We start from the raw sequence: 12959 nt of genomic DNA, 5'->3' as shown, positions 1-12959 counted from the left end.
GATCTTTTGTGTATGTACATAAGGGTTGGTAATGTGAAGCAAGTATGATATCGAAAATTTGTGCATATGAAATTATCCGTTTAGCCATATGAATGCTATACTTTTGTTGTGCTGGAATTCCTTGCTCAAAACTTACTAAGCATAAATTGCTTACTCCGTTTCATTGCTCCTCTGTTTTATAGATTGGTTCTCCAGCTATCGGACTCGGGATCTTGAGGTAAAAGTCGCCCACACTATCAAAGCCCCCTTTTGGTACAATTTTGGTTGAACTTCGAAATGGCATGTATAGGACTACCCGTTTGTTGTGGGTCGTGGACCCTTTGGACTTGTATAATTTTGGATAGCCATGCGAAAATGGCTTATATGTGTTTGAGTATAATGTTATAATCATTTGGTGTGGATATGCTTGACAAGGATTCGCCATGGGAATGGTTAATCACTTTCATAAATTGTGCTATTTATGCAAAAAGGGCTAGTTGAATCATGGAAACCATGAAATAGGTAAAGTCTACCTTAAAGGCAGATGCTGACAGCAGCAGTGAGGTAGATTTGGAAAATCACTAAAAATAGCAGGAATGGAATTAAATAGTGAATAAATTATGTAAACAAACCTTGATGAATCTACTTTCATAGGAAAGTAACGAAACAATCATACGGACAGTATGTTAAGAGATATTCAGGTTCTCGTGAGACAGGGCCAGAACGGTTTCTGGATTTCCTGTTCCGACTTTGGAAATTCATTATAAATTAACCAGAGATAATTAGGAGTCATACTATATATGTATAGATTCCTCTCTGAGTCTAGTTTCTATAGAAACAAACGGCATCAGTATTGGATCCCTGTACAAGGAGATATCCAAGTCGTAATGCGCAAAGGTCAGGGTAGTCGATCCCTGTAACATGGGAGACTTTGACTAATAAACTGTACTAATTGGCCCGACAAAAAATTCTAGAAAAAAATATGTAGATGGGCATATGAGTCTAGTTTCAGGGAAAAATCACGAAACTGATTTTCGAGTTGTGAAACTCAAGATATGATTTTTAAAGCGACTATTATGCAGATTGGCAGTGTCTGGAAAATTTTTAAAAGTCTGTTAACACCTCGTGTTCGACTCCGGTGACGGTCTCGGGTTCGGGGTTTTATAGAATGAGTTGTAAACCATAATTTTTTTAATTAAGCTAAGTTTAGTTAATTATAGGTTAATTAAGTTAATTATAATTAAATAATTAATAAACTAATTAAAATATATAAGCCAAATTAAAAGAAAAACATAAGAACATTCTTGTCATCTTCTTTTTCAATCGAAAACGAAATGAAAGAAAGGGTTTTGAACTTTCAAGACTTTCAGCTAAAGATTTGTAAGTATAAATAAGTCCTTTTCTTGTAATTTCTATGTTTTTAGGTCTCGGGAGCTTGATTTAGCTAGCCTGTGTATCAATTTGTAAAACTGTTAAAGTTTTCAAAAGTTTTCATTGTTGATTTCTTGAAGCTTTTGGTACTAAATTGATAGATTTTAAGCTTAGAAGTGAAAAAAAGACTAGTTTGTAAAGTTTAATTGCTAGTTTTTAAATATAGGGACTAAAGTGTATAAATTTCAAAATTGATGTTATATTTTTGCAATTTTTATAATAGAAGGTTTTAGAAGAATGGATTTGAGATCGGTTTCAAAATCGAAGCTCAAATTTGAAAGTTATAACAATTTTGGTTTTAGGGACTAAATTAAATAAAATACAAAAATTTAGGAAACATTCAAAAAAATGAAATTAAACTGTCATATGCATAAAATGTAATGCTATAAAGTATTTGGAATTGATAAATTGAAATAAATTATCATATAGATCAGGAATTAAACCAACAGGAAGATAATCGAGAAAAAAGAAAAATTACAAATTAGTCCCCGACATATTGTTACTGCAGTTTTTGCCAAGTAAGTTCATAATGTGTAGTTATATGTAGTAATGTAAATATCTTTGAATTAAGAATTTGTTTGTGTAAATGTAATTTTGAATTGGTTACGGTTTGGTAGAAAAGGGTGAGACATGGATTAAATTATAAAGAAATGGTAATATGTGCTATATGTGCCCAAGTGGATATGAAATGTTTTATGATCGAATGATATGTACATGATGACTCTATAGTGGTTTAAATTTTATGAATACAATATTAATGCTCGTGTGAACTTAATAAACGATTAGGATATGATTGTCATACCAATAGGGTTATTTGCACGTTTGTACGGGTTTAGCACTTTATTGCTATCTGATCAACACTTCGGTGCTCTCTACTTAGCACTTCAGTGCTCTCAGGTGTTGTGTAGTTACCCATATATCTGAGATTATTTACTAGAGTTCATTGGGCTAAATGATTAATGTCAAAGAGAAATGACAATGAAATGTTATAAGTATAATGTCCAAAATGGAAAATTGATGTTTTGATATCGCAAATGGAATTGAATTGTGAATTCTATGTGAGTTGTACTAAATTTAATAGCGTAATAAATTTTGAATTGTATATGAATCGGTTATGTGACAACTCACCTTATCATTGTGAAATGTTATGTTAGGAAATTTGTATCAAGTTAATTAAATTGTTATGTTTGATTATAAATTTAAGTAAATTATTCATTTTAATACCTATGAACTTACTAAGCATTTGAAATGTTTACCTAGTTGTCTTTCCCCTTTCTGTAGATTGTCAATTTGCAGAACTCGTCAATCGAGTCACCTCAAAGTTCACAATATTCAGCTATCGACTCTGTAGACTTCTGCTCATTTTAAGCTCAGTTATGTGGCATGTACATAGGTGTTATATTTTATATCAATTTACTTTGGATGTAAGTTTGTTTTGAACTTGGTTAATGTTTGAATCATGGAGTGTTAGTGATCAAATGTTCAAATGTATGTTTGGTAACTTATTGATATTTTGGATGGAAATTTGGTAGCATTAATAAGCATTGATATAAGATGTTGATAAATGAGATTGAATGGTTTAAAAACATGATTATATAGGTTGAATTTGAATAGGATGATCAAGTATGTTTGGTGCCAAATGATAGCATCTTCGTTTGAATGATGTGCATTTGATTAAAATGAAATGTTTAGAGATGGTTTGGATTGGTTTTGTGTAGGTTTAAAGGTGCACAATTGCACCAAAAGTATATATGGTTGAATTGGCATGATACAAGTACCAAAAGGCTTATTTTGTGCCAAAAACAGAGTTCATGTCGCGATGTTAAGTGATGGTTGTCGCGACATGATCTGATTTCAGACCATGGCGTGACATGGAATCTCATTGTCAAAACAAAAGGTCATTTTGCGATGCCATTTTGAAATTTTGAAAATGTTGCAATTTGGTCCTTATGCTATTATGTGTTAATTTTATAGCATGCATAAGCTCGTATAATGCCCGAAAAAGATTGAATGATGAATTTATGATCTGTAATGATGGTATTTGTATGATTTATGTTTACATTGCATGTTATTCGACTGTAGTTGCTCTGAAAATGACTATAGCATTCTGTTCTTAGCTATTATTGGTCCTTATGTTTCTTATGCTATTATGGGTTAATTTTAAAGCATACATAGGCGAGGGGTGTTACATGTACATCTCCCACTGCTTCAACAGCCACAGTTGTCCCGTTTCTGATTCGTAACGACATATTATTATCTCTGAGATCTTTCATCTCCTCAAACCCTTGTATCATGATTAGTGGCTCCCGAATCAATGACCTTGTGGTCTATTAAATCCTCCACTAAACAAGCTTCTATATTAAGAGTTTCATACATTTTCCATTGGTGGTTAGGTATTCTTTTCACTCTTTACAATTTGTCTTGAAGTGATCTTTCTTACTACAAAAGAAAAATTTAGACTTAGATAAGTCTTTAAGCTTTCTAGTTCTTTTCTTTTACACTTTTGGTGGCCTAGAGACCTTAGCCTTGTCTTTTTTAGCATGCTTTCCCTTCCCTTTTGAGGAAGACGTAACAATTATATTTGCTTCTGCTTTTCGAACCGACTGACCACCATTCAACATCAACTCATAGGATTGTAACTCATTCATGATTTGTGTAAGCGTCAGGTTCTTATTACCAAGGCTATATGCAGCCCAAAAGCCAGCAAAGTCCTTATACAAGCTTCTGAACACCATCTAAATTTGAGTGTTTTGGTTCAAATTGGCCTCATTGTCTGCAACCTCGGCAAAGTTTCTGAAAAGAGTTATCATATGGTCTTTCACCGGAGTACCGAGCTTTTGCTAGGCATTCATCAAGCTAGTTATAGCAGAATGTCAAGCCAAGGTAGCTTGGCCTCTGAACATGTCTTCTTGCTTATCTAGAATTGCTTTGGTAGTCTTACAGCTCTCCAAGTAACGAGCTATCTCATTAGAATCCTCCCAGTGTTTTCTAGCCTTAAGTTGAGTGACTTAAGGGCACTTATTATCAAAATTTGTTTTAAGATTCTCATAGCTCAGGAAAATCATCATATTCATTTTCCATTCTTTATAATTATTTCCGTTCAGCTTGTTTTCAGTGAGTATGTGTATTAAAGGAGTTGGTGTTATTTTTGAACTAAAAATAAAACACTCATGTATTAATATCTTTGTATTAAGCAAATGTTTGAAAAACGTTTTGTAATATTACGATATGCATTAAGATAATGCATGCGTGTTACATTAAACCTTGAAATCATTTGTAAGTCGTTGCAATGATAATTTTTACACTCATTGAATCAAGTCACCTTGGGGTGATCAAGGTCAACTAGTAAGAATATGATTTTTCATCCAATTAGTCCATGAATCTAATTTCTTAGGCATTCAAACGACTAATAATCATGTAACGTTTGACTATCATTCTAACTTAAACATAACTCCTTTAGGAGTGACATAACTAGAAGATCTTGAGTGTATAATTATCAACTCAACACCTATCATATCATGCACCACAAATGAGTCATCTTGGGACAATCTAATCGAGTAGCATGCTGTGACTAATTGTCCTCTTTGAAGAAAAAATTTCTTGATATATCGCATGATAATACCTACTACGGAGGTCAGTCCAACCATCATACGATTATAAGAAAGTTCTACTTACTTTTAAGAAATCTCCTCAGTGAAATCCACATGACAATGTCTGCCTTGGGATTGGTCTGTGTCTGCCATCACAAGAGACCATTGATGGAGGTCGTATGTCTTGTTTAGGGACCTTCTCTCACTCAATATTTTAAAAAGCATACAAGATCTTTAATGTTCGATTTCAATTATGAATGACTAATATATGCATGCCAATTACATGTGACATTCTTCCCTAAACCATAAGACATGCTTATCATACATATGCATGAACATACATTCGCAGTCATATAGATATCATTATACTTATCACATATATAAAAGCATAAAAAAATTTAAATGAATCTGACCAGCCAAAGCTTTCATGATTCCATCTTAGAAAAATAAAAATTGTAAAATTACAAAATTCACCCTAAAGTATACTTTGGGTTTTCAATTTTGCCACTACGGACTTCTGTTGCAATACTGATTCACATTTCTGTCATCGTTGTCTTTCTGATGCCATTTTCATGTCACCACTATTGGACCACCGACAACCTTCTACTGCCAGACACTTCTTAAAGTGATCTCAAAAGGGACTACCAATATTTCTTTTCGATTCATTATTTTATGATTGTGGCAACCTCCAAGAGCATCTTGCAAATGTGGATGATAATAACATTTTCGAACAGAAGGATGAGTCCATTAGATAGAAAAACCAAATCTCCTACCAAACTTTAACTCTACAAAGATGTACTTGCTATAATCAACATTCATCGCCACCTCCTCGCCATAAAAAAAGTTCTTTATCTGAGGTGAAGTTATCCAAGTGTAAAACTCAAACAACGCAGAAAACATTTCCTCATCCATGTCCCATAGAAAATAAGCATAATCAAACATTCAATCGAAAAGGGCATATGCCTCTTTTACAAGACATAATATAAAACTCAACCAATAACCACCAAAAGAGACATGCCAATTGCCCCAATGCCACATTAAAATAAGAAAGAACATCTCGAAAAAATCCAAACGGGGAAGAGAAAAACTCGCTTCAAGAAGAAACAGCGATAGGTAGAATCCAAACCTCCCGCTATTAAAGTTAAGACCAAACACCTCGTTAAAATAATGCGACCCTTTCGAAAAACTAAATATATCTGTGATGTTTCACAAGTAACCCACAACATATTAACAAATTCTTAATCTCTCAATGGGTTGTAGAGCATGGATAGCTAAGGTTAACAGCAGGTTCATCACTCCTCCTTTAGGACTTAATCGTAGTAACCTTTCAATCTTTCATTGTCTTTCTTGTAAGAGCACTACCAGAACAACCTCCATCTCCCCCATCCATTTTGACCAAAAGACAAAAAAATCTGATAATAGGAAAAAGAAAAGCTACAGGATGAAATCAAAGTAAAGACACTCCTAAAGAGCAAAAATCATTGCAAAAATCAACTAGAACTAGAAAAATGACAAAAACAGTTGTAGAGATTTTTAAAAAACAACGGAGGCAAAATAACCCCAAAAAAGAAAACCCAAAAAATATATAGACATATCTTTTAAAACGCACTGATTCAATAAACAAGTAACTTCCAATGACAACTCATCACCTGTTGTAAAAGGTTGTTGTTCATCATTATCGCAATTCCCCAAAAACACAATCTTCAGAGTACATTTACGACAAAATCTCAAGAATTTTTGACATATTTCATTGTCAAATAAGGTCACTATCCACGGAAAGGCAGTTAAATGAAGAAAGGACAACGAAACAATGTGTCTTGAGAAGAGCCACTTTATAACCTCCCCCCTTTCGACTTTAGAAAGACACTTGAGCAACAAACCAACTAACAGTGAATTGGAAGTTATCCATAAGTCTTACATTCCGACGCACCCACTCGGACAAGTGAAGGCCATCCTGTACTCAAGTTGTAACATCCTGATTTTGGGCCTAGTCGGAACAGTGGTTTCGGGACCACAAATCCGATGAGGAAAAATTTATATTTCTTATATTTTTATGGTCTATGATTTCACGGAATGATTTTTTGAAAATTTCGTTCAAAAATTTCGACATTTGGGCACTCAATTTAGTCAAAAGGACTAAATTGTAAAAAGTGAAAAAGTTGAACTCAACATGTTAGAGGTGTCCAATTGTTATGAAAATTTAAATTGGAGGTCCTTATATGGTAATTAGACCATTTGTTAAGCTGGTAGACAAAAATGGACATGAGATAAGTGAAATAGGAAATTTTTAAGTTAGGGGCAATTTGGTAATCTAGTAATTAAAATGAATTAAAAGGGAAAAAGATGGCAAATTGTGCTCATCTTCTTCATTTGGACGAAATCAGCAAGGGGGGAAGCCATATTTAGGGTTTTCAAGCTTACAAGCTCCATAGTAAGTGATCCCAAGCCCCGTTTTTAATGTTCTTTACGTTTTTGAGATCCTAGTAGCGTAATTTAACTTATTCTAGCAATAATTTAACCTATGGTTTATATTTGGAAAAATACCCATAGGTGAAAAGTGTTTATTTTGATGTTTTAGGATAGAATATGAAGCTATAAATTACATTAAACAACTTTTGCTAGCCGATTTTAAGTGAAAACGAGTAAGTTGACATAATCGGTAAAAATACCTAATGTTCATAAGTACATGTTAGAGTGAGAATTTGATGTTGCCATAGAAGGAAAAATGTTCAGCATGTTATAAAACATAAGAATATGAGATGAATTTTAAATTCCGAGCCTTGGGACAAAAATGTAATTATGTAAAAGTTTAAGGGTAAAATCGTAATTTTGTCAAAGTTAGAGTCGAGGGCTGTTTTGATAAATGTGAGTATTAAATGAGTTAAATTTGCTATTTTAGATCAAGAAGAACGAAACTTGAGGTTAGACAAAGGAAAGAATAAAGTTAAAGACTAAGTTGTTGAATTAGGCTATATTTGGTACCGAGGTAAGTTTACAGTAAATAAATGTAATATTTCAATAATTATTATTAATGCTGCTATTTTCCAGTAACTATGAATTTATTTCATGAATTTATTTGATGATTATCCAAGCATGAAATGATAGAGAATTAAAATTAAAAAGTCCCGTTGATACATAAGGATGGTACTGGATACGAATGTCATGAAATTTGGGTAAAGAGGTCCCATGTAAGACCATGTCTGGGACATGGCATTGGCACCGAGATGAGAGGTCCCATGTAAGACCATGTCTGGGACATGGCATTGGCACCGAGATGAGAGGTCCCCCGTAAGACCATGTCTGGGACATGGCATGGGCACCGACATGAGTACATCCCATGTAAGACCATGTCTGGGACATGGCTTTGGCATGTTATTATCAGAAGAGACCCGAGTATCCTTATTATTCCAATGTAGCTCAACGGGCTAGTAAACAAATCATGTTCATGAAAGTTCAGTTAAAAGCGTAAATGGCAAGCTCAGGTAAGTTATAAGAGTTAAGAACTTATTATATTATCAAATGATACTCAACGTTTTAGCAATGGAAGAGTAAGATATGATCACAAGTTAACTAAGTAAACAAGCAAGAGAATGAGAATGAGATTAATTAAAGAGTAAACTAGAGACCTTGACATTTGAGTATAATCATTTGTGTTAAATGTTGTTATTTATTTGCTAGTAAACTTACTAAGCTTAATGCTTACTTCTTTTATTTTTCTTTCTCTTATAGTATTGTAAAGCTGCTTCAGGGATCCTAAAGAAGTTGGAGATCGTCTACACTATCAAGAACAACTGCTCGATATTTTATGATGAAACACGTTTGAGTTATGGCATGTATAGGGACTTAGTTATTTTGCATGTTTGTAATTATGATTTTGCTAAAGAATGGTGTGTGAGAATTTGATGATGAATGGTTATTAAAATGGTTAAGTATGAAGATTTTTGTTGTTATAAAAGTCTAGGTGATAAATTATGCACGGAAATCATGAAAGGGTAAAATCTTGTAAAGAAACAGAATTCAGGCAGCACAGTGATGTGACTTTGAAAAATCACCTAAGATGGTATAAAATGAATTAGAGGGTGAATGATATATGGAATGATAGCTTGTTGAGTCTATTTTCATGGAAAAATAACGGTTTAGCAAAAGGAAATTTATATTTTAAGATATGTGAATTTTAGTGAGACAGGGTCGAACTGTTTTTGGAGTCCCCTGTTCTGAGTTTAGAAAATCACTAAAAATTGTACAAAAATATTTATGAGTTGTAGTTTATATTTCTAGAATCCTTATTGATTCTATTTTCTGTAGAAACAAGTGGTAACACCGTATGAAAATCCCACAATGATAAATTTTATTTTTAGTGACAAGAGGTCAGAGGAGTCGATTGGTGAAACAGGGGATACTTTAACTAATAAACTGTACTAATTTGCAGAATGAAAAATTTTTAAAATTTTATGATAAAAAGATATATGAGTCTAGTTTCAGGAAAAATTTACGGATTTATATTTCAAGTTCCGTAGCTCAAGTTATAAATGATTTAGTAACTGCTGCACGAGTGGACAGTTTTGCTGTAAATGTGGAAATTGATTTCAAAAGTAACTTTTTATGTCCCAAACTAGTAAGACAAGTAAAGTAATGCCTCGAGCTCGACTCCGGCAACGGTCTCGGGTAAGAGGTGTTACACAAGTATTCAGGTTCCTGCTGGAAATGTGATATCGTTGGTCACCAAACACCACATGGGTTCAATTGCTATATACTATCAAGTCAAAATGAATGACAAGATTTTTCCTATCACAAACATCCTCCACACGTGTTCCATAATGATAGCTAAGTGGCAAGTCTAACACGTTAACATCATCTTACACGAGACCCCTGCCTATAAATATTTCCAAGAACAACGAAAAAAAGATTGATTCAAAAGAAAGGCCAAGCCTATACTCTATCAACTTACCTCCAACCTCCAAACTTAGCACTCTTATCTTCTCCACTTTTTATAACCTCCGGCTCTCTACCGATTGGGTGAACCGACCTCTATGACAACCATAACCTTCTCTTCCATACTTCTTCCTTATTGTATCACTAAATGAACAAGTATAAATAACGTGCACGTGTTTCTTTTTTTGATAGAATATACCTTGTTCAAGTAATAATTTAAAATATATTTTGATATATTTAATTTTAAAAAATATTTAATATTTTGATATATAAAATTCAAACATGTTTCAATATATATAAAACATGATTATTTAAATATTTCAAATTTCAAATTTTAATACAAAAATTTTTTATATATCAAAATATTAAATATTTTTTAAAATTAACTGTTTTAAAAGAATATTCCATCATTTTTAATTATATCAAAATATTCAATATATATTTTAAATTAAATATTTTAAAAGGCTATTTTAGTATCACTTTTAACAATTTTAGAGTTAGCTTTAATATATATATATATATATATTATAATTTACTATAGGAAATGGCAGACCCGGCCCAACTCTGGATCCCGGACAACGGTACCATTGCAGCAAAACTCCTTGAGGTCCTTAAGTATCTTGCGGTAGCTGAACTCCTTTTTCAATCCCTGAACAGTCGTAAGGCTCGTGCAACCATTGCGCGTTGCTGTACACGAATATGCAGTTATTTCCTTTGCCCCGGGGCCTGAGTTCTGACCATGTGCATCCGTGAATGGATCTGCCCAAAAAGTCATACAATACAATAGCAAACACCATCCTCATCAATTTGTTGCTGCTGTTTGTTAGAATAGTAAATGTTACAAAGCAAGATACTTATAATTACTGGAGAACCAAAAGAGCCAAGAATTTGGGCTTCGAGATTAGACATGAAACCCTGGTTGCTGGATTTTGGAAGGGAGCTAACAACACATGAGTTCTATTTGTTTACAGAATGTTGAAAAAGCTAGAAAAAAGAAACGCATGTAAAAGTCATCTGAGACATTCAACAATCCATTTTAAAAGCTCGATCTATGCAATGTGAAATAAACGTAAGTAATGATTATGGATCGACAGAGAAAAGTGAAGTGCATATCATGAACAAATAGACAACATAAAAATCTCCAAGAGAGAAGGTACTTGAGAAGAGATGGATTTTGATATAAACTGATGGCCTTGTTCATATTTTGTAATGAGTCCCACAATATATAGAAGTACTCTCTCAGAAGATTATATCCTTCACAAAACTTATTAGGCAAAAGATGTCTCCTTTACCCTCTTCTTGGAATGCAATTAACATCACATAACAACACAAGCATCTAAATTATGAACAAAAATGAAGATTGATCGATGATAGGACAAGAAGATTAAGGTAAACATGTAATTTTTATTCATATAATATCATTACATAAGATAAAACATAGATAAAATAGTTTAGGTTTATTTATGAGGCCTTAACAGGGCCAGACATCACAATCATTCACATAAAATCCAGAAACCTCATTTTCATAGGAGAGCTTAGAAACCACCACGAAGACGCAAGACAAGGTGGAGAGTGGATTCCTTCTGAATATTGTAATCAGCCAAAGTCCTTCCATCTTCCAACTGTTTCCCAGCGAAAATCAACCTTTGCTGATCTGGTGGAATCCCTTCTTTGTCCTGAATCTTCGCCTTAACATTGTCGATCGTATCGGAACTCTCCACCTCCAAAGTTATGGTTTTCCCAGTCAACGTCTTGACGAAAATCTGCATCCCACCACGAAGCCTCAATACCAAATGGAGGGTCGACTCCTTCTGGATGTTGTAATCGGCCAAGGTGCGACCGTCCTCGAGTTGTTTCCCGGCAAAGATGAGCCTTTGCTGGTCTGGTGGGATGCCTTCCTTGTCTTGGATCTTGGCCTTGACGTTGTCAATGGTGTCAGAGCTTTCGACTTCCAAAGTTATGGTCTTGCCGGTCAGGGTTTTGACGAAGATCTGCATGCCACCACGTAGACGGAGGACGAGATGGAGGGTGGACTCCTTCTGGATGTTGTAATCGGCCAAGGTCCGGCCATCTTCGAGCTGTTTTCCGGCGAAGATGAGACGTTGTTGGTCTGGTGGGATCCCTTCCTTGTCTTGGATTTTCGCCTTAACGTTGTCGATCGTGTCGGAACTCTCGACTTCGAGGGTGATGGTCTTGCCGGTCAGGGTCTTAACGAAGATCTGCATCTTAATTGGAGGAAGAGAAAACTAAATAGAAAATCGAAATGCTTGGGATGAGAAAAAGAAGTCGGAGGAGGGACTAACTTATAGAGATGAAGAACCAGTAAGAATTAAACACGTAAGATGAGGAATTGACAAAGCAAAGCAAGTGGGGGTAACTGCCGTTAGTCTTCCCGTTTGAAGTTGAGAGGAGTGTCGTTAATTGACGGAAAGCATGCCGTTGGAAGTAAATGGGGCCCCAGTTGTCGCCCGCAGATTGATTTTTTATAGAAAGTAATAAGTGGGTAGAAGAGAACCACAAACATTGTTGCCAAGGATGATAGTGTCCTTTTCTTTTTGTGGAATGGTAGGGGTTTACTTCAGCTAAAACTGGTTCTTATATTTATGTATTGTTTCTAAATTCATTACAGTTAAAATTCTCAGTTTCTGTTAACTAATTAGCACATTAGCCTATTCAGTCACCCACACTAAAGTTTAAACACCTCCCTATAAAGTTTTAGATTATATGGAGGTCTAAACTTTAGTCAAAAATCAACAATTTGTTAAAAAAATTAAAATTTTAACGGTGATAATTAATTTGTACAATTATCTTATTTAGAATAGCTAAATTAAGAAATAAACAATTAAAGTAGTCGAAATAGGACAAACCCTATTTTAGAGTGGTCATGAATAATATTAATTAACTATTAGTTAACTTAATTAATTTGATTATATTTTCTAAAATTCCACTTAAAAAATGACATCAATATGATTAATTAATAAATTTTTATATTATTAAATACAATTGGATATATTAAAAACAATAAAA

General features: G+C 33.9%; 1 protein-coding gene across 1 annotated transcript; it reads right to left on the bottom strand.

Annotated features, from left to right (window-relative positions):
- Positions 1–11316: 11316 nt before the first annotated feature.
- Positions 11317–12282, bottom strand: LOC107901929 (polyubiquitin 11). The gene has a single exon (XM_016828110.2). It carries the CDS (start codon positions 12155–12157, stop codon positions 11468–11470), a length of 690 nt encoding a protein of 229 aa, XP_016683599.2. The 5' UTR covers positions 12158–12282; the 3' UTR covers positions 11317–11467.
- Between the last annotated feature and the right edge of the window lie 677 nt (positions 12283–12959).

The sequence above is a fragment of the Gossypium hirsutum genome, chromosome D06 (assembly GCF_007990345.1).
Source record: "Gossypium hirsutum isolate 1008001.06 chromosome D06, Gossypium_hirsutum_v2.1, whole genome shotgun sequence".
NCBI classification, from domain to species: Eukaryota; Viridiplantae; Streptophyta; class Magnoliopsida; order Malvales; family Malvaceae; genus Gossypium; species Gossypium hirsutum.
This window is presented reverse-complemented; position numbering and strand designations above follow the sequence as displayed.

Coding starts and splice junctions, on each gene's coding strand:
- LOC107901929 (XM_016828110.2), bottom strand. CDS start 12,157: ATGCAGATCTTCGTTAAGACCCTGACCGGCAAGACCATCACCCTCGAA.